At 37.4% G+C, this 19,232-nt stretch overlaps 1 protein-coding gene across 1 annotated transcript; it reads right to left on the reverse strand.

Annotated features, from left to right (window-relative positions):
- Positions 1–14,048: 14,048 nt before the first annotated feature.
- Positions 14,049–18,905, reverse strand: LOC108101649 (protein mab-21). Its single transcript, XM_017206064.2, has 2 exons — positions 17,822–18,905; positions 14,049–14,901 (listed from the first exon to the last, which is right to left on the reverse strand). The coding sequence occupies exons 1-2, from the start codon at positions 18,567–18,569 to the stop codon at positions 14,552–14,554; spliced, it is 1,098 nt and encodes a 365-aa protein (XP_017061553.1). The 5' UTR covers positions 18,570–18,905; the 3' UTR covers positions 14,049–14,551.
- Between the last annotated feature and the right edge of the window lie 327 nt (positions 18,906–19,232).

The raw sequence follows: 19,232 nt of genomic DNA on the forward strand, positions 1-19,232 counted from the left end.
CTTGTGGCAAAAGTTATAAGATTTGATCCTTTTTAGGAAGTTTTACATGAATAACAGGTACTTAGTCAGGGGTTTTAAGTTCTTTTATGTTACTACAAATAGTATTGTGCAAAATCTGTGAATTTATTGTATCCGTTCAATTTTAAACAATTTAAAAATGTAAACAAAATCACTATTGTAACCTACTTTCAAAAATTAGTATTTCAAATGTACTAAGTTATGCATTTTTAAATTTAGTTCATTTTGTTTTTACGGAGGAAATTTATCATTTTGTTAGCCTTTAAGGAAGTTGCGGGTAAGCCTGCAATTGTAAGGCATCAGCATAGAAAGACATCGGCATGTTTACAAATATGTGTATAAATAGCAAATAAGGAAAGGTTTGGAGTGAATGAAATATGAAAACTCTCTTTTTTTCGAACAAATATTTTTGTTTTATTTCGCTTTGATCTAAAATCTGTAAAGCAAACGTGCCAGATGAGGGTCGGTGTAAAAGGAGCCGCCTTGCCAAATGCTCTTTTTTATTCTATACGGGACACGGAACCTGGCAAATCCATTGTTTGACCGGCAAACAAAAGATGCGTCGTGAGCGTCAAGGGGCAAGTTATTAAAAGCAATATCCGAGGTCTAGCCGGAACGCCTGGATGGGCAGATTTGTATCTCGGATTAGGTCGAATAGAAAGGGAAGTGGACTTATCTTGCATCTCCGCATTAACACTTTCGCACACGCACACCTTTTTGGCTCTCTGGTAGGCAGCACAGGCGAACTGTCAGAGCACAAAATGGCCGCTAAAGTGATATAAATATGTATGTATGTTTATATATACGTAGTTCCCCCATATTTTTATGGCTCCATACATACAAAAAAGTTCTCTAAAACAAAATTCAAGTTTTTCATTTCGTTCACGTTTATGTTTAATACTTAGTCTTTGTGGGGAAGACAACGAAAATGCCACCCTTGTAAATAACCAAACGCACGAATAGGTTTAAATTATTTGAGTATTTATTTGGAGCTGCAACTCTTCCTTTTAATTTTTGATTATGTGTAACAAAGTAGGCGATGTAAGCGAGATAAGTGTATGTTTGATCTGAGGCGAAGCCAGCCGAAAGCGCGGCTTCTTTATACCGTCGCTTTGACGATTATAGATAATAACATAGATAAACAAAGAGAGGCTTGAAGAGCGGCTCCTAACTCCCTGCACCTATGTGCACCAAATTAGGTGCTGGCGGTCTGCTCCGAACACTTAGAATTACATAAATTTGAATTCATAGTCAATTCAATTAAATTATGGACCAACGTCAAGTCCATACAATGTTTTGTGCAATACTGCACATGTTATGTTTAAAATTACATTTGAAAATATTCAAATTAATTGAAACTGCATGAAATCCCCCACCCATGCAACGCATTTATCACCATTTGCCCTTCTTACAAGTTCTCAAGGCGTTGGCATTTGGGAGAAGCTCGCGAATCAATCTGTCGGCGCAGAATCGGTTCATTTGGAAGAGCATGCGAGTCTGGGCGGCCAACATATCAGGAGACACCAGCATATCTTCTAAGTCATATTTTTCTGTGCCACTATCTTTATCCGTACTTTTGGTTGTGACTCTTGTTTTAACGACACTTTGCCTGGCGGCCAACTTGAAAGCCAGCGGCGGTGGCCAATTATATGAAACTCGGGAGCGGTTTTCGTTCGGCCAGGGCAGAACAAAGGAACAATTCAATTGTGAAATACTATGACAGGCGCAGAGCGATGCAACAATGGGCACGAGTGGAGCTCGGTAACCGTGGTGTACGAGTTTGTTTATTTTGATTTAGCTTTTAGCCTCTTCTAAGCTGAGGTCTGCAGATATGGAAACTGCACTGGCGAATCGCAGACTGAATGATGCCTTGTTTCTGCCAAAAGCAATGCTCTCCGAGCAATGTGGAGATCCAAACCGATACCAAACTTCCCCTCTGGTGTTGTAAATCTCGCAAATATTTACAGCTTTGTAAGATGAAAAGCGCTAAAAAAGGCAGTAGTTTGGCTGCTAGAGAGTATCTCAGTGTCTAACGAGTCCGCCATTACAGTGGCATGAATCGGGCTCAGTACATAGTTAAGCCCGCAGATATAATACAAGGCTGACGCATGACGGGCCTCTCTGCCTCGTGCCACGCACTTCGACTCTTGGAAAACTGACGAGATACTCGCCCCTTGTCTGGCGTATCTGCAAGGTACACTGGGAGATGGTGTCTGAGTTTTTTTAGTAAAAAAAGGGAGATAATAACAAAATATGTACTAGTAATATTTAAAGAGAACTTGCACAAACGTACAATAGAAATTGGTTTAACTAATTGTTTTTTTTTTTTTTTGGCGATTTTTAAAAGTAATTTTGTCAAGCTATTTATGTTCACCGTTTCTAGTAATACCTTTATCCAAACGTTATGTATATCTGAAAACAAATCTAACCGCAAACAGCATAGAACATATTTTTCTACGTGTAAAAAGCAATCACACATCTTCTAAAATGTAACTCTCTCCCTCTCTTAGTTGTATTTGTATGGGGTTATCTATGGGGTTGACTGGCTGTGTATCTGTGAGAGCGCAGCGATATTATTGGCTCGCTGAGGCTCCGCCTATTTCTGAGGCCGTTACGCTTCGGTGCCCCCTTTGAAGTCGCTCCCTTTTAATGTGTGTATCTGTGTGTAAATTTAATTTGTTAAATAAATTTTGGCCTGCCATTGCGAACAAGTTGTGTGCAATAATTTATCTGAAATGTGCACTCACTTAGCAAAGGACAGCCTGCAAAGAGCAACCCTCGTCCATGCTCGCCAGCCGATATCTTTATATCTCGCGGATACACAAACACACACACATTTACACTCATAAATATGTCGCGTGGATTAATGTGCCGGTTGGCAATTTCTGGCAGCCAACTGCTCACAGTTTTATACAAACAACTTCCTCTGCTTCTCCGTAAGGCACTTTTTGGTTCCCCTCTATATACCAATATACTATATATACAACAATTATTTAGTCCATACTATACTATGAACAACAAGAACAAAGTGGCATTCATTATTTCGAGTGGATACGGGAACAAAAAAAGTCTAAGAAGACCAGCAAAGAAAGTAATATACGTTTTATCATAAACCAAATTATTCTTGTGTAAGTTTCTAAGTTTGTAGTATCAACTTAAAATAACGTATTAAGCCTCACATATTTAAAACACAAATAAATCAAATAAATAATTACGTTTGTGTTTTGTTGGTACCCGGAAACCTTTCCTTATATGTTTACAATAATATTATATTAGCTTCGATTTTAAAAACACTCTTAACGAGAGATAAGCTCCAAAACTCCAGCTAAAAAACTCCAAATTTTGTGACGAAAGAAAACAAATAATAAATATAAGTTTCAACAATACATCTCCACTGGTGTACCCTTGTTCTGATCGAAATGTCTCATAAAACTTCCTTTTGACAACCTACTGAGGTTAATCGCCACAGTAATGTTATAATGTTACTTGTATTGATATTTAAACGATTTTAAAGGTGGCAAATTTTTCAACATTTTTCTAAAAGTCTGCACAAATCCACTATAAATACATTTAAGTAATTACAAAAAAAATTGTTATTTTTTAGGGAATTTTATTTGTTTAGATAACATTCGGTGCTTTTGAGCACAGGACTGGCTCCTATCGAGATGGATCATTAAAAATTAAAAAGCCAGAACGATAACTATAGTTATTTTTGTATTTTTTTGGGTTAAATTTCAGACAGGAACGCGGTCGCCGAACCTTCATGTGCATGCTCCGTGCGTTTTTCACGTATTTTTTATATCTTTTAGATCTCAATAAAATTTGAATATAATTTATGTGCAGTCGTTGCGTTTTTCAAGAGGCTCGGTAGATTTCCTGCTCGTTGGACGGCCTGTTCTTAAACTCCGATTAATGTTCCCGTTCGGTGTCCGCTAAGTAAAGAGCGATCCATCCATCTAAACGTTTGTCACTTGTTCCGTTGTCGCCGCCACGTTTGTCTTCTCGCTGGTCCGCCAGCTCTGCTCCTTCGTCGTCGCGTCATCGTCTCTTTTGTTTTATTCTTTTTTTTGGGGCCTCCTACCTCTATTGCCATACAATCTTATACCATCCCGAACCCATTCTCCTCATCGAGCGTCATCGCCGTCGTTTATTTCGCAGATACATATAGGTATGTACATATATCAGGCTGTCCTGTTGAGTTGGGACAACCAATTCCGGGAAAAAAAAACAAGTAAGTAAGAACCAGTTAATAGGATCATGTATCTAGATCTGAATAAGTCTTGGTTAAGTAGGCTTGGCCAGAAAAACACTTAACATCAAACTGAATGGTTATATTAAAAAGAAAATTGTTGTAACAAAAATATTTGTTGACTATTTATATTGAGATCGGTGTCCGATGAACTGTGACTGAAATAGAAAACCTGGAACGTTTTGATTTACGGGCTTAACTTGATTTCTAAACTTCAATTTGAATTTAAAATATAAAATCTAATAAAAAAGGCGGCACAGCTTACACTCAATGCTCACACCTCGATTCAAACACTTTTGCCACTGTGCGCATTTTATCCACATTTTATGTCAGCGCAAGGTGGAACCGTGTAATGAATTAATAAGCAACCTATTCTTTCCAGACTGCAATTGGTACTACTTGTTCCCCCGATTTAAATTTTGAGGTAGTTCATCAACCTGGAAATGATACGTGTGGGGCGCTATATTTTTTCAAGAGGATCAGGGGATATTGCAGTCCGGTGATTGCGCATCAAAAGCCCCTTAGTTGACAACGGGCCACCTAATTATGCTTAAGCCGAACTGACATTTGACTTTTTTATTAAGTTCTGACAGTCAACAAATTAGCGACATGGTCCCCAAGAAAGTGGACATCATCGACACTTTATTCCCTGCAAGATTAAACGCTTGAATTGGACTTTAAAGTTTTTTACTGAGAGTACAACAACAAGTACAACATAAGCTTGCCAAAAAGTCTCGTTTTTTTGAGTGTCCAAACCATCGAAGTTCGGTCAGCAAAATAAACATCAACATCGCCCACTCGCGGACATGTGCTCTTCTTCTAGCTGAGTGGAATATTAATTGTGACAATGTGGACGATCGGTTTCGAGATCTCTTGACGCCGACAACTGGACCTCACTTGGGCCACATGATGTCATTTGCTAAACATTAATATTAAATAATATCATAATATATTGGGCCAACGAAGGCATCTTCCAGAAGTTCTCATGGGGTTTTTTATTTTAGTCACGTACTGGAGAAATCGATCTTAATTTTGTAGTTCAGATATCACGCTCACACAGAGCCCGAAAATGTGGTCTCGTTGCACGGTCTCTTGGCGCTTCTCTTGGCGAGATTCGATGGCCAATATGAGCGAGGTGGCGGCCCTTTTCAAGATGCTATGATCACATTGACATTTTCGCCCGCAGTTGCCCCACTATACGCTATACATCCCCATCCCGATCCCCCGACTGTTGACATGTCGGCAGTTGTGATTGATTTAGGACCGTCTTTTGTTTTCCGCTGAAGCGCAGCCATTTGAATCCATTGTTTTCGGAGGCCAAAAAAAGGCGTTTGACAATGCCCGGCGACGTGAGCTGCTGTATTCCAGAGCTGGATAACTGGTAAAATGTAACTTCGATGCGGTTGGAACCCCTTCTCATGTTAATTGATAGTTAGATAAGTTGGATCGAGAAATGCAATGAATTTGATATGACTTCTTAGAAATTAACGCTGGTAGAGTGGGTATATCGGTTACTTCGTTTGTACATTGTACATGTATACGATTGCTAACGTCGAACCTGTACAGCGTTTCTTATAAGCTTATTTTTAAATTATTTGTATTGGATTAAAACCATTTTTTTTATCCCAACATTCAATAATTACACAAACTAAACTGCGACTATAACGATTTAATAAGGGCCATTAAGCTTAAAATTCTATATTTGTATTAAAAAAAAATCTATTTATATAACATATCGGTTATGTTTGTTGTTCTTTCTTATTTCATCCAACTCTTAATATCCGATAATGACTTTTAAGCTCTTCTTTGCTGTTTACAGGTGAAATCTGTTAATGCAAGACTCCAAACTAGGGTAAAATTTATTAGCCAAAACGAGTGAAGTCTTTATGTAAAGCCTCCAGTACGACTTTTGAACCGTAAAAGCTGCCCTTAGGGGCACACCGGCTCCCTCGGACGTATAAAATTAATATTTACTTTTTGTCAAAAGGCTATAATCAAGCACCCTGGCGATGACAGGCTAAGAGGCCCTAATTACAGCTTGTTTCCCTGACGCAGTGACCACACAGGTCGTGGCTCACTTCGACTTGAACTGGACTTTGCCTGGTCCTGGGGTAGCTCTGGATGTAGAGCTTCTCTTTCGACCTTAGCTGATTCCTCGCCTTCTTTTATGCTAAGTGGTAAGCGCCGTCTTCGCCCTCATTCTTATCCTGTTCCTCCGTTCGCCCCTTAAGCAGCCTATTTTACAGTGAGCTCCGATGCGCAGGCACTATTATACACTTTGAAAATCTTATAAACAAACCTTTGGAAATCAATTTAAAACGAAGAGTTAAAACCATGTCCCGGAAATAGCTTAGGGTTTATATTAAATTAAAAACAAGAAAGGAAGCTAGCTTTGGCAACTTACCGAATTTCCCTATGATAGCCATATGATACAGTCTGATGGTTTTCTAAAATTCTAGAGTCGTTAAAAACCAAAATACAAGCATTAATATGATTAAAAACAACGACTTTATAACAATTATTTCACTAATTTTATATGTATTTTTCCATATTTCCTATGGCTGCTATATGATGCAAGCATTCGATTTTCATGAATTTTTTAATTTCAAGAGTCCTAGAAGAGCACTATCTGGAAAAAAACATGGGCCGAACCGTTTCGACTTATATACGGCATACCTACATAACTTTTGGTAAAGTTTCAGCAGGATAACATCAAAACTGATAGACTATTAAACATATATAAATCGATTCAGATGGTGATGCTGATAGAGAATATATATACTTCATGGGTCTGAGGTGTCTCCCCAAAGCGTTGCAAGCTTCTGACTGTAATTAAAATACCCTCTGCAAGGGTATAAAAATGTGGCCGTTGGTACACAAATCGCTGCCAAATCGTGAGAACTGCATTTCAAATGCCACCAACCGAAGTGGATTGGATTGGGGCTTGAGTTTGGATCTCGGGCCGTAAGGTTGGGATTTTAATTTGCTTGCTTCAATCAAATTGAAGAAAAAGCTGTGAAACGAGGGAGAAGCGGGGAGCACGCAAACATTCTGGCAACAAATACACTTAAAACATCTTTCAAAATTTCTTTAAGCTTATTAAAAGACTGTGGCTTTTAATACAAACTCAAAATTAAAAATTAGTTTTTTTTAATCGGCCAGAAAGTTATTGCGCTCGTTAACTTCAGTCATAGAGGGCTCAAAACACTTTTTGGTTCCTCTGTAAGTCACAATTTGGCCTTCTTACAACCAAAAAACCACTCAAAATATAGTGTTTTCTACCGGAATTGTCAACTGATCTTTCCCAAATCAGTTTTTATGAACTTACTAAAGGATCAGTAAAATAACAATTAATTTTGCATTCGGTGGCATGAATTGCTGGGCTTCTCTAGTTTCCAAAACTATACTTTGTTTGGCTGTAAGTTGTTTCTTGCCCAAATAACAGACAAATTACCAATGGGAAAAGTTTTTTTTGCTCAAAACTACAAAAAATGGCTTAACAAAAAACCAGTTTTTTTGCAATATCTGAGAAAGTACTCTTCCAAATGTGGAGTGGCATACATCGTTGAATTCGTTATAAAATTCTGATTCCGATGGTATAAGCACCCAAAAAAGTTAAAATTTTGCCATTTTTCGCAAAAAATGACGATGTAACCCCTTAGAAAAATTGCAAAAATTGGCCAAAAATAAATTTTTTTTAATCGTCGAAAAAATTAATAGGGCTCGTTAACTGTGGTCATAAGGTGCTCAAAACAGTGTTTGGTTCCGCTGTAAGTCACTAATTGGCCTTATTACAACCAAAAAACCACTCAAATATATAATAATATAATTTGTTTGGCTGTAAGTTGTTTCTTGCCCAAATAACAGACAAATTACCAATGGGAAAGTTTTTTTTTTGCGAAAAAGGGCAAAATTTTAACTTTTTTGGGTGCTTATACCATCGGAATCAGAATTTTATAACGAATTCAACGATGTATGCCACTCCACATTTGGGAGAGTACTTTCTCAGATATTGCAAAAAAACAGTTTTTTTTTAAAGCCATTTTTTGTAGTTTTGAGCAAAAAAAACTTTTCCCATTGGTAATTTGTCTGTTATTTGGGCAAGAAACAACTTACAGCCAAACAAAGTATAGTTTTGGAAACTATAAAAGCCCAGCAATTCATGCCACCGAATGCAAAATTAATTGTTATTTTACTGATCCTTTAGTAAGTTCATAAAAACTGATTTGGGAAAGATCAGTTGACAATTCCGGTAGAAAACACTATATTTTGAGTGGTTTTTTGGTTGTAAGAAGGCCAAATAGTGACTTACAGAGGAACCAAAAAGTGTTTTGAGCACCTTATGACCACAGTTAACGAGCCCTATTAATTTTTTGGACGATTAAAAAAATGTATTTTTGGCCAATTTTTGCAATTTCTCTAATTCGTAATTTTTTGCGAAAAATGGCAAAATTTCAACTTTTTTGGGTGCTTATACCATCAGAATCAGAATTTTATAACGAATTCAACGATGTATGCCACTCCACATTTGGGAGAGTACTTTCTCAGATATTGCAAAAAAACTGTTGTTTTTTTAATCCAGTTTTTGTAGTTTTGAGCAAAAAAAAAACTTTCCCATTGGTAATTTGTCTGTTATTTGGGCAAGAAACAACTTACAGCCAAACAAAGTATAGTTTTGGAAACTATAAAAGCCCAGCAATTCATGCCACCGAATGCAAAATTAATTGTTATTTTACTGATCCTTTAGTAAGTTCATAAAAACTGATTTGGGAAAGATCAGTTGACAATTCCGGTAGAAAACACTATATTTTGAGTGGTTTTTTGGTTGTAATAAGGCCAATTAGTGACTTACAGCGGAACCAAACACTGTTTTGAGCACCTTATGACCACAGTTAACGAGCCCTATTAATTTTTTGGACGATTAAAAAAATTTATTTTTGGCCAATTTTCGCAATTTCTCTAAGGGGTTACATCGTCATTTTTTGCGAAAAATGGCAACGATGTATGCCACTCCACATTTGGGAGAGTACTTTCTCAGATATTGCAAAAAAACAGTTTTTTTTTGAAAGCCATTTTTTGTAGTTTTGAGCAAAAAAAACTTTTCCCATTGGTAATTTGTCTGTTATTTGGGCAAGAAACAACTTACAGCCAAACAAAGTATAGTTTTGGAAACTATAAAAGCCCAGCAATTCATGCCACCGAATGCAAAATTAATTGTTATTTTACTGATCCTTTAGTAAGTTCATAAAAACTGATTTGGGAAAGATCAGTTGACAATTCCGGTAGAAAACACTATATTTTGAGTGGGTTTTTTGGTTGTAATAAAGCCAATTAGTGACTTACAGTGGAACCAAATACTGTTTCTGCTATAGGAAAGATCGATATACCCATGATTATTCTTACAACTATTCTAACTAATATATTAATGTAATATGTCCCTACTAGTTTAAAGTCATTCGTTGTTTGATTTTCTTGTACCTCAAGTTCATTATCTGATAAAATTCACCTTTCAATTTCTTTCTTTTTGTTCATAAATATTTTCAGATCTTTATCTTTTGCTTTTGATTTCTTTGTTTAAAAAGCTCACCTACCTTAAGTCGTATTTTTGATGTTAAAATTAATAACTTAATTATCAACTCTCTAATTGATGTACTCACTGCGAAAAAATCCTGGTGCCAGCTCCAAGTTAGAAGTATGATGGTGTCATTAACTCTTATTATTAAACATTCATTAACCTGAAATAAATATAAAATAAATAATTTATTAAATTATTGCACTACATTTACAAAAACCACGTCATCACTTAATTTAAAAATAAATGGTACTCACCGCTTTAGGTTTTGATGCACTGTATCCTGGAGTCCACTCCATGCAGGAAGGTATCGGGCACCTTTAAGTTCATGCCTAGTCAAGCCATGATGCAGTGCATCCTCTACTCCGAGCAGGAGGATGATGATGCACTGCATCCTGATCCACACCAAGCAGGAAGACATCTGGCATCCAAAAGCCCATGCCAAGTCAGGCCATGATGCACTGCATCCGGGAGTGGACTCCAGTAGGAGGAGTCGACCCATGATGCACTGCATCCGGGAGTGGACTCCAGTAGGAGGAGTCGACCCATGATGCACTGCATCCGGGAGTGGACTCCAGTAGGAGGAGTCGACCCATGATGCACTGCATCCGTGAATGGACTCCAGTAGGAGGAGCCGCCCGGATACTCTGGAACCACTTTACCAGCACACACGCACTCACACACACTTCCACAGACCGGAGTGAGTTTCTCAGAGAAACTGCCGGTCATCCCGGTGAACTTGAGAAATTGACCAAAATCAAGGGGTATCCCACTAAGAATCAGTCAGAACGAGTTGGGAATTATAGGTGCAAGAAAACGTAAAAAATGTTTAATTATTATTGTCGCTGACGTGGCCATATTAATTTAATTAACATTTAGTTAACATTACATTTACATTATACTAAATTAACATTATATTAACATTATAAGGATTTGAATTAACATTTCACATTTAAAATACTTTTTTTTGCCTTTTTGCATTTTGATTGATGCTCAATGCTTGAATCTACCATCGAGACTCACTTTTTATACCCTTGCAGAGGGTATTATAATTTCAGTCTGAAGTTTGCCTTTGTTTGAAAATCGAATAGCTGATCAAGAGTAGTTAGAAAATATCTATATTCTAAAAATTATGCTTGTCTGAAGAAAAAGAATGATGTTATAATTTTATTTCCCGTATTTCTATATACATTTTTCGATCTCTCCTATGGCAGCTATATGATAGAGTAATCCGATTTTGATCAAATTTAATCCGAAATTCAATAACAGTTAGAAAACGCCATCTTGAAGAATTCAAGTTGATCTGATGAAAACCAACGGCGTGAGAATTTTTCATTTCATTCCCTCGTATGGGAGCTATCCGATATAGTCGGCCGATCCGGCCCGTTCCGACTTATATACTGCGTGCAATAACTACACACCTTTTGGGAAAGTTTCAGCAAGATAGCTTTAAAACTGAGAGACTAGTTTGCGCGGAAACGGACAGACGGACAGATGGACAGACGGACAGACGTACAGACGTTTTCCGATTCTGCTCGTGATGCTGATCAAGAATATATATACTTTATGGGGTCTGAGGTGTCTCCTTCACTGCGTTGCAAACTTCTGACTGAAATTATAATACCCTTTTGCTCTGCAAGGGTATAAAACCCTTATGCATTTTGATCGATATATTTGATGACTGCAAGGGTATATAAGCTTCGGCTTGCCGAAGCTAGCTTCCCTCTCTTTTTATACCCTTGCAGAGCAAAGGGTATTATAATTTTGGCCAGAAGTTTGCAACGCAGTGAAGGAGACACCTTAGACCCCATAAAGTATATATATTCTTGATCAGCATCACCATCTGAATCGAAATACGTCTGTACGTCTGTCCGTCTGTCCGTCTGTCCGTCTGTCCGTCTGTCTGTCTGTCCGTCTGTCCGTCTGTCCTCCTGTCCGTTTCTGCCCAAACTAGTCTCTCATTTTTAAAGCTATCTTGCTGAAACTTTCCCAAAAGGTGTGTAGCTATTGCACGCAGTATATAAGTCGGAACGGGCCGGATCGGGCGACTATATAGGATAGCTCCAATACAAGAGATTGAAATACAAAATTCTAACGCCGTTGTTTTTGATCAGATCGACTTGATTTCTTCCACATGGCGTTTTCTAGTTACTATTGAATTTCGGGTTAAATTTTATCGAAATCGGATAACTCTATCATATAGCTGCCATAGGAGAGATCAAAAAATATATATAGAATTAATGGAAATTAATTGATAAGGTGATTGTTTTTCATCACACGACAATGATTTTTTGAGTATCAAGTTTTTTAACTAGCCTTGGTTCATAAAAAAATTTTCATAAAAATCGGACAACTATATCATATAGCTGCCATAGGAAAGATCAAAAAAATCTATATAGAATTAACGGAAATAAAATGATAACATCGTTATTTCTCATCAGAAAATCATGATTTTTGGAATATAGAGTTTTCTAACGACTTTTGAATAACAAATAAAATTTCATCAAAATCGGACGACTATATCATATAGCTGTCATATGAACAATAGTCAAAAATATGAAAAATTAATAGAAAAGTCGTCGTTGCTTCGATGTTGTTTAGGCTTTGTGTATTCTGTTCGAAATATTTGATGACTGCAAGGGTATATAAGCTTCGGCTTGCCGAAGCTAGCTTCCTTTCTTGTTTTAAGATAAAATAATCTGAGGTCTATATGGCATACAAAAGCCTATTAAATCAACGGTACCGCAATAAAGCATAAATGTAGGATATAAATAGTAAAAAGCCGCAAAGGCGGACAGGCGACTGGTAAGAGCAAAAACACATGACAACATCAAAACACTGGAGGGGATAATTTAATTATTTAATTTATGAATGAAATAAACTTTAATTTGCATGTTATGTCTGTTCCTCGAATCCGCAGAGACACGTGACCAAAATGTTGGATCAATAGATGGTTGTATTGTACAAAGACAGTGGGCGTGTGTTTAGTTTATTGGAATTGTTAGCTGTCCGCGAATTTTTGTTAATTCGCAATTTAAATTCGCAACCTGTCAGCAGCGGACCAAATATTAGTCTTTGAAGTTTTCCCCACTCCGTTGTTAAATTCGTGGCGTATTTATACAACCGGCTAGATATTAAATGACGAACCGAAGATTGACAGACGAAGTCCTTAAGATCTGGCAGATCTTACGGTATGTGGATAGACGTAAATTTGCATATGAGCTTATTAGATTACCCTGAACACAAGCACAAAGCTTGAGCTACTTGCATTCATATAATTATTAATATATATATACATATATAATAAACATTTATATATATAATAAATATTTATAATTGAATATAATTTATATTATTTCAAAAACAACAAATTAGGCTAGCTTCGGCAAGCCGAAGCTTATATACCCTTGCAGTCATCAAATATGACCAACAAAATACATAAAGGCTAAACAACTTCAAAGCTGTGACGATTTTTCTATTAATTTCCCATGTTTTCGACTATTGGTCATATGGCAGCTATATGATATAGTCGTCCGATTTTACTTAAATTTAATTCGTAATTCAAGAGTCGTTAGAAAACTCTATATTCCAAAAATCATACTTGTCTGATTAAAAACAACAATTTTATCATTTTATTTCCGTTATTTCTATATCGATTTTTCGATCTTTCGTATGGCAGTTATATAACGTTGTCAAGTTTTGATGACATTTTTTGTTCTCGATTCAAGGGTTATTAAAAACTCCATATTTTAAAAATCATGCTCGTGGGATTAAAAACAACGACGTTATAATTTTTTTCCATTATTTATATATAGATTTTTCGATCTTTCCTATGGTAGCCATATGTTAACGTTGTCAGATTTTGATGAAATTTTTTTCTCGATTCAAGGGTTATTAAAAAACTCAATTTTTTTTAAAAATCATCCTCGTGGATGTTCTTATAGAATTGTCATAAAGTTGTCCGATTCCATTCCGACTTATATACTCATTCAGTAAATACGCAACTTTTGGTAGAGTTTTAGCGGAATAGCTTTAAGGTGAATGACTAGTTTACACAGAAGAAAACAGACAGACTAATAATAATAAAAAAGTTGTAAAAGTAATCATTTTACTCTTGTGATATGTTTGTAAAAAGTTTTTAGATTTAAATTCACAGTGCTTATAAACTCACCTAAACAGCATCCCAATTTATTAACAACATTTTTTATTTTCATTAAAAAAACATACGGTTTATTGACATACTATGAAGAGGAAGCCAATAACATAAAATAAATAACTTAGGACCAACGAGGAAAGTATTCTCGCATTGGCTGTCTCAGTTTTATAGGGCTAAGGCTAATATATCTAATTTTGCTTTGTGTTTTGCAACAAGCAATCGACTAAAAAAAAAAAAAAAGTCTATAGTCTAAATAGTAACCTTTGTGCATTATTTGATGATGACGATTTAAATGGTCCTAAGTATGCTCTAATTATAAGAAACTATGTAAGCGGCGTATACTTTTCGAAAGCACCTAAGCTAAGTTACGATCTAGCGAAATATCAAATAGTATTTGGGTTACAATTTCAATGCTCTTTCTTCTTTGATGTCTCCCATCACGTCTTTGATGTTTTCGGTGCTTTGTGTTAAATTAAAAAATGCCAAGGAACTTTTGGCTGCGTGCACTCCCGTTGAAGCTCCAAAATATCAGAAGGCCGATTTAGTATAATAGTGTCTACAATTCCTCCAGGCAACGTACATTGGTGAGCATTATTCGGGTTAGTCGCCAAACTTGTTTTGCTGCGTTTTCCAGGGCTCCTGGCGATTTTCCCTTAAACAGATCCATATTAGGCAGGAAATAGTGTGGACAGCGGCGGCACTGCAGGCAAGAGATCAGTTGTAGGAAGATTCCATTGATTCGATCCGCGATGCAGTTCTCCTCCCACTCCATCTCTCGCGGGTGCTTCTCGCACTCGTAGAGCAGAAGCGTTTTAAGGTGGTAGGACGTCACCGGGTTTCCGGGCAGGTCTAAATGCCGATCTCGCAGGGTCTTTAAAATGCTTAAGCAGCGGCGTCGACTAGCTCCTGGAATAAAGATACAAAATTGATTAATTTTCTTTATTTTTTATTATAGTATTTTATATAATGTTAAATATTCCTTACGATCTCTACACAGATCGTCTGTATCACAATGAATCACTATGTCCATTCAATGCTATCGTACTATTGAACCAAAATTGTTTTGACAGGGCTATAGCTAGTTTGTTTTTTTTAGATAAGGACTAACTGATCGATGGGTTTGGTCATTAAAACCTTTCTATCTCGAGCACATGCACTAGACTTCCGATTTCGTTAAGTGTTTTGCCTACTTGAGAAAGATTTTAGTTATTTAAAATGTCTCATGCTTGGTAAACGTTAAAAAATTAAAATAAAGCTTTCAAATATGAAAGTGTTCAATACAATCGATAGTGGTTAAAGATAGTGTGTTAAACACCAAATTACCTACAGCCCTGTTCCTGCTTCATGCCCTCGGCTTTGATTGATCAACCGTATTTCTTAGTTTGGTTTACTTTTCTCTTTGAAGAGACGGACATACAGGTTGATAGTCGTACCGATTTTTAATTTATTGTAGCCCGATTGCGTCGACGCACATAAATCATAGCAATGTTAGCAATATGTTAGACGGGCTAATCTCTACTGCGGCCCGATAATCACGTCTACGACTGTTTTCCGTTTTAAAACTTCTTGCTCCGGTTTTTGTTTCATGTTTTGATTAATAAATATTGAACGATATTGCCACAATATTGGCACTCGACTTATAAAGCTAACTCGCGGGCTAAACCGCGCAAAACGAGTGCGGATTGAGTATTTTAAGTCCATATGATGAAAACGATTATTTGGGGCTAAAAGTGATAGTGCTAACAATAGTCGCCGTTCGTATATGCAATATCGATACACCTTATCCAAAAAAAATTAAGGCAAACAAAATATGTCGGAGTCTTGGTGTCAGTTCTAGGCATTAAATTAAATGACAAACACGCTGGGGAACCAGCCGGATCAATATCGATCAGAGATCGTTGTCAGGGGCCGTAGAATTAATTTCGGATTGGGTTTTGGTTTCTTTTTTAATTTTATCGTAGTTTTGTTTCAGCTAGAATTTCGTTTTTGTTTTGCTTCGGCTCTCAGCATTATGGTCGCCCAAACCCAATCTTTTAACCTCTTTCTTTCTTTTTTCGTGTGTCATCTCATTCTTGGCCCGCTGTAGTTTTATTTATTTGTTGACTTTATCTAATCGCCGAGATTTAAAATATTTATAAAATCGTTAAGAAATTTATTTATGGCCCAACCATTGGCATTGTTTATATGGAACCCGTTTCCCGTAGTTTTGTAGTCCGTAGTCTGTGGTCCGTTCAACTAACCGCCCAACTGCCTTGGGACTCAGACTACCGAGACTTCGCTTATCTTCTGGAGATCAGCAGTGTGCGTTGCCGCGCTGCGACTAACAAAAACCAAGAAACTGAGAAACTGGGCTCGATTTCGTTTTCCCCCCTTCGATCGAACATCAGATTTATGATCGCACGTATCTTATATCTGTTTGGGATCGATAAACGGATGCCTCGTTATGCAGACGTAGTTCCCTAATTGAAGCTGCCGTGTAATTGTATTTCAAATAAGAACATTAGCAACCGCATCTACAATCTTGAATAAGTTGTATTTGAACAGATAAATTAATTATTTCTCATAAAATCCATTTTTTTTTTAATAATTGTAATACACTTTATTTAAAGACAATATCAAAATTTTCCATTTCCCAAATAAGTTAAGGCGTAGAAAATGTTTTCTATTCGAACCAAAATTTTCCCATTTATAGAACTTTCCGACATTCCCCACCTTAAATTCTATTCATTATTTTTTTTTAAGTTTATATATTTAGATTTATTGGGAAATGCAGATATTTACATATCCATTTAATACGCTTCGCCCCAAATTTCGAGGAGCCTTTAAAAAGTGAACTTAACATATATTAGTTATAAGTTAATTTAAAGCAATACGCCAAAGGATAGTTCCTTCATTTCATTGCTCCGGTCTACAGACCTACCATTAATTTACAACCAAATATGGACGTATCAAAACAAAGTCGCTGATTTGATGGAATAAAACAATTTAGTTTGTCACTGATAAAAGGTTGGAAGTGTTCAGGGACTATAAAAAATGCCGAAATCAAAATGCTCCGCACTCAAGAAAACAAAAATTTGTCTGACACCGTTGCTAACTGCAAGTGGACACTTCTTTGATCAGCAACATGATATATGTATGTAGTTATCCGATTTTCATAAAAAATCTTTGGAAAACGTTATATCTAAAATATCGTTCTTGTATGATAAAAAAAAACAAGGATATTTTAATTTGTTTCCATTTATTTTACATATTTTCCGATTTTTCTATGGCAGCTATGTATAATCGTCAGATTTTTATGACATTTTTATATGACTTAATCGTAGTTAAAAATTCCAAATTCCCAAAATCTTGCTTGTTTTATAAAAAAACAACGACGATATAATATTTGTTTCACTATATCTCTAAAACGGAAAGACTAGTATACATAGAAACAGACAGACAGACCGACGTACGTGTCTAGATCGGTTCCGAAGGTGATGCTGATAAAGAATGTATATACTTTATGGGGTCTGAGATGTCTCCTTCACTGCGTCGCAAACTTCTGACAAAAATTATAATACCCTCTGTAAGGGTATAAAAATACACAACAATATTATCGGAACTATTGCAGGTATGTAATGGAGTTGGACATGCAACTGCAAATAAAACTTGTTACAAAAATTGTGTAAACTTTGTTTTTATTTATGGAATTTTATATCAAATGCACCGGTATGTAAGATTCGACCTGCCCAGTTTAAATAGACAAGAATTTGACGAGAATTTCACGTTAATACACTCCCATACGCACTGTAGTACTTCTCTTTTTCGATGCCCGACGGTAACTAACCTTGCAGCAGCCGGTTTTCGGCGTCGGTAAAGCTGAGAACCCACGCATCGCCTTCCATGGCTGAGTTCTTGCCTTGCAGCGCAATGCACTCCTTGGAAAGCATATCGAACCCCTCCGTTTTGACCTCGGCGACGATATTGGGGTGGGGCCACGGAATTCCAGGCAGCGGCCAGTGAGATGCAGATCTTGGCCATAGGCCAGCGCACTTGAAAGCGGGTGTAATCTGGACGATGATACGCTCCCGGATCCGAAGCTTAACCTCGGTGGTGTCGGCGATCATCTTAACTATATCGCGGTAGGCGCACTTGTCACACGCTTGAGCAACCAGGGTTTGAAATCGGGACCTTATCTTCCGGGCAGAGAGATATCCACTGGCCGTGATAAACTCCACCCACAGGGACATAGACCTTTTCCGTCCGTCGCTCAACTTCAAGACCGCACATCCTGGCAGGGTGCCATCATCCACAAAATTAAGCACACCCATTTGATTCAGATAGATGATGATTTCGAATTCCGTGGGCGATATAACTTCTAGACCCTCGAACCGTCCGTTATAGTCGTTCAGCGAGGAGATAAAACGGGGTTCCTGGACCTCCACTTCCTTAAGGACATCCTGCACAATTCGACACACCTCCTGAATTTGCTTATGGATCTGGGCTTTGCGCACTTGAACGCGATCCGCACAATACTTGTTCATCTGGTAAACCATCTTGGACTGCGCCGCAATCATGTCCGACGGCACAAGCATTCTCTATGTGAAAAGGCTTTTTTCTATCGCCCAAAGTCTTTAGTCTCTGCGGTTTGACAAACCTCTAACTTCACTCATTACCTAGAATGCACACATGTAGTCAGACGCACACAAAAAATAATAAATAATTAGGAGCACAGCGACGGCTTTTGTCTTTCAGATTATAATATTTTTGATTTTCTTATTCTGCAGTACTGCATAGCACCGGGACTTAAGTTCTCAAAATTCGATTCTTATTCTGATTCTCCGCTCTTTAGCCGCGTCTTCTCGCGCCTCAACATTGACTGATTTCGAATGGCGGGCACATCGCAAGAAAGGTCCCGCTGCCTCTGTCTCTGCCGGCGTCGTTGGCGCGACTGGCGGCGCTGCCCTGATGGGCTCCACTCTTCAAGTGCAAGCGAGACACCCCTAGACACTCGCTTTCTCTCCGCCCCACATGGCTGTGCCTCTCTCTCTTTATAACTATAGCTACAAAAACAAACTTTAACATATAGTTACAAAGAAACACTGCAAATCTGTGGTTATCGTTAATATTTCCCCAGAAGATAAACCGGGCTTTTAAGCCACCCTTTGTTTAGCTCCGCCCCGTTCAATGCTCTCACTCACACATTCGCATTCAGGCATAACCTCTCACACAGATACTCACTTATACTGTCTAGATAT

The sequence above is a fragment of the Drosophila ficusphila genome, unplaced genomic scaffold, assembly GCF_018152265.1.
Source record: "Drosophila ficusphila isolate 14025-0441.05 unplaced genomic scaffold, ASM1815226v1 contig_198, whole genome shotgun sequence".
Lineage (NCBI taxonomy): Eukaryota > Metazoa > Arthropoda > Insecta > Diptera > Drosophilidae > Drosophila > Drosophila ficusphila.

What these genes read in the sequence shown, in the direction of transcription:
- LOC108101649 (XM_017206064.2), bottom strand. Translation starts at nt 18,569, where the DNA reads ATGCTTGTGCCGTCGGACATGATTGCGGCGCAGTCCAAGATGGTTTAC. An exon ending in CGAAAACCGGCTGCTGCAAG is followed by an intron (nt 14,902 to 17,821) that starts GTTAGTTACCGT and finishes TCTTTATTCCAG; the next exon opens with GAGCTAGTCGACGCCGCTGC.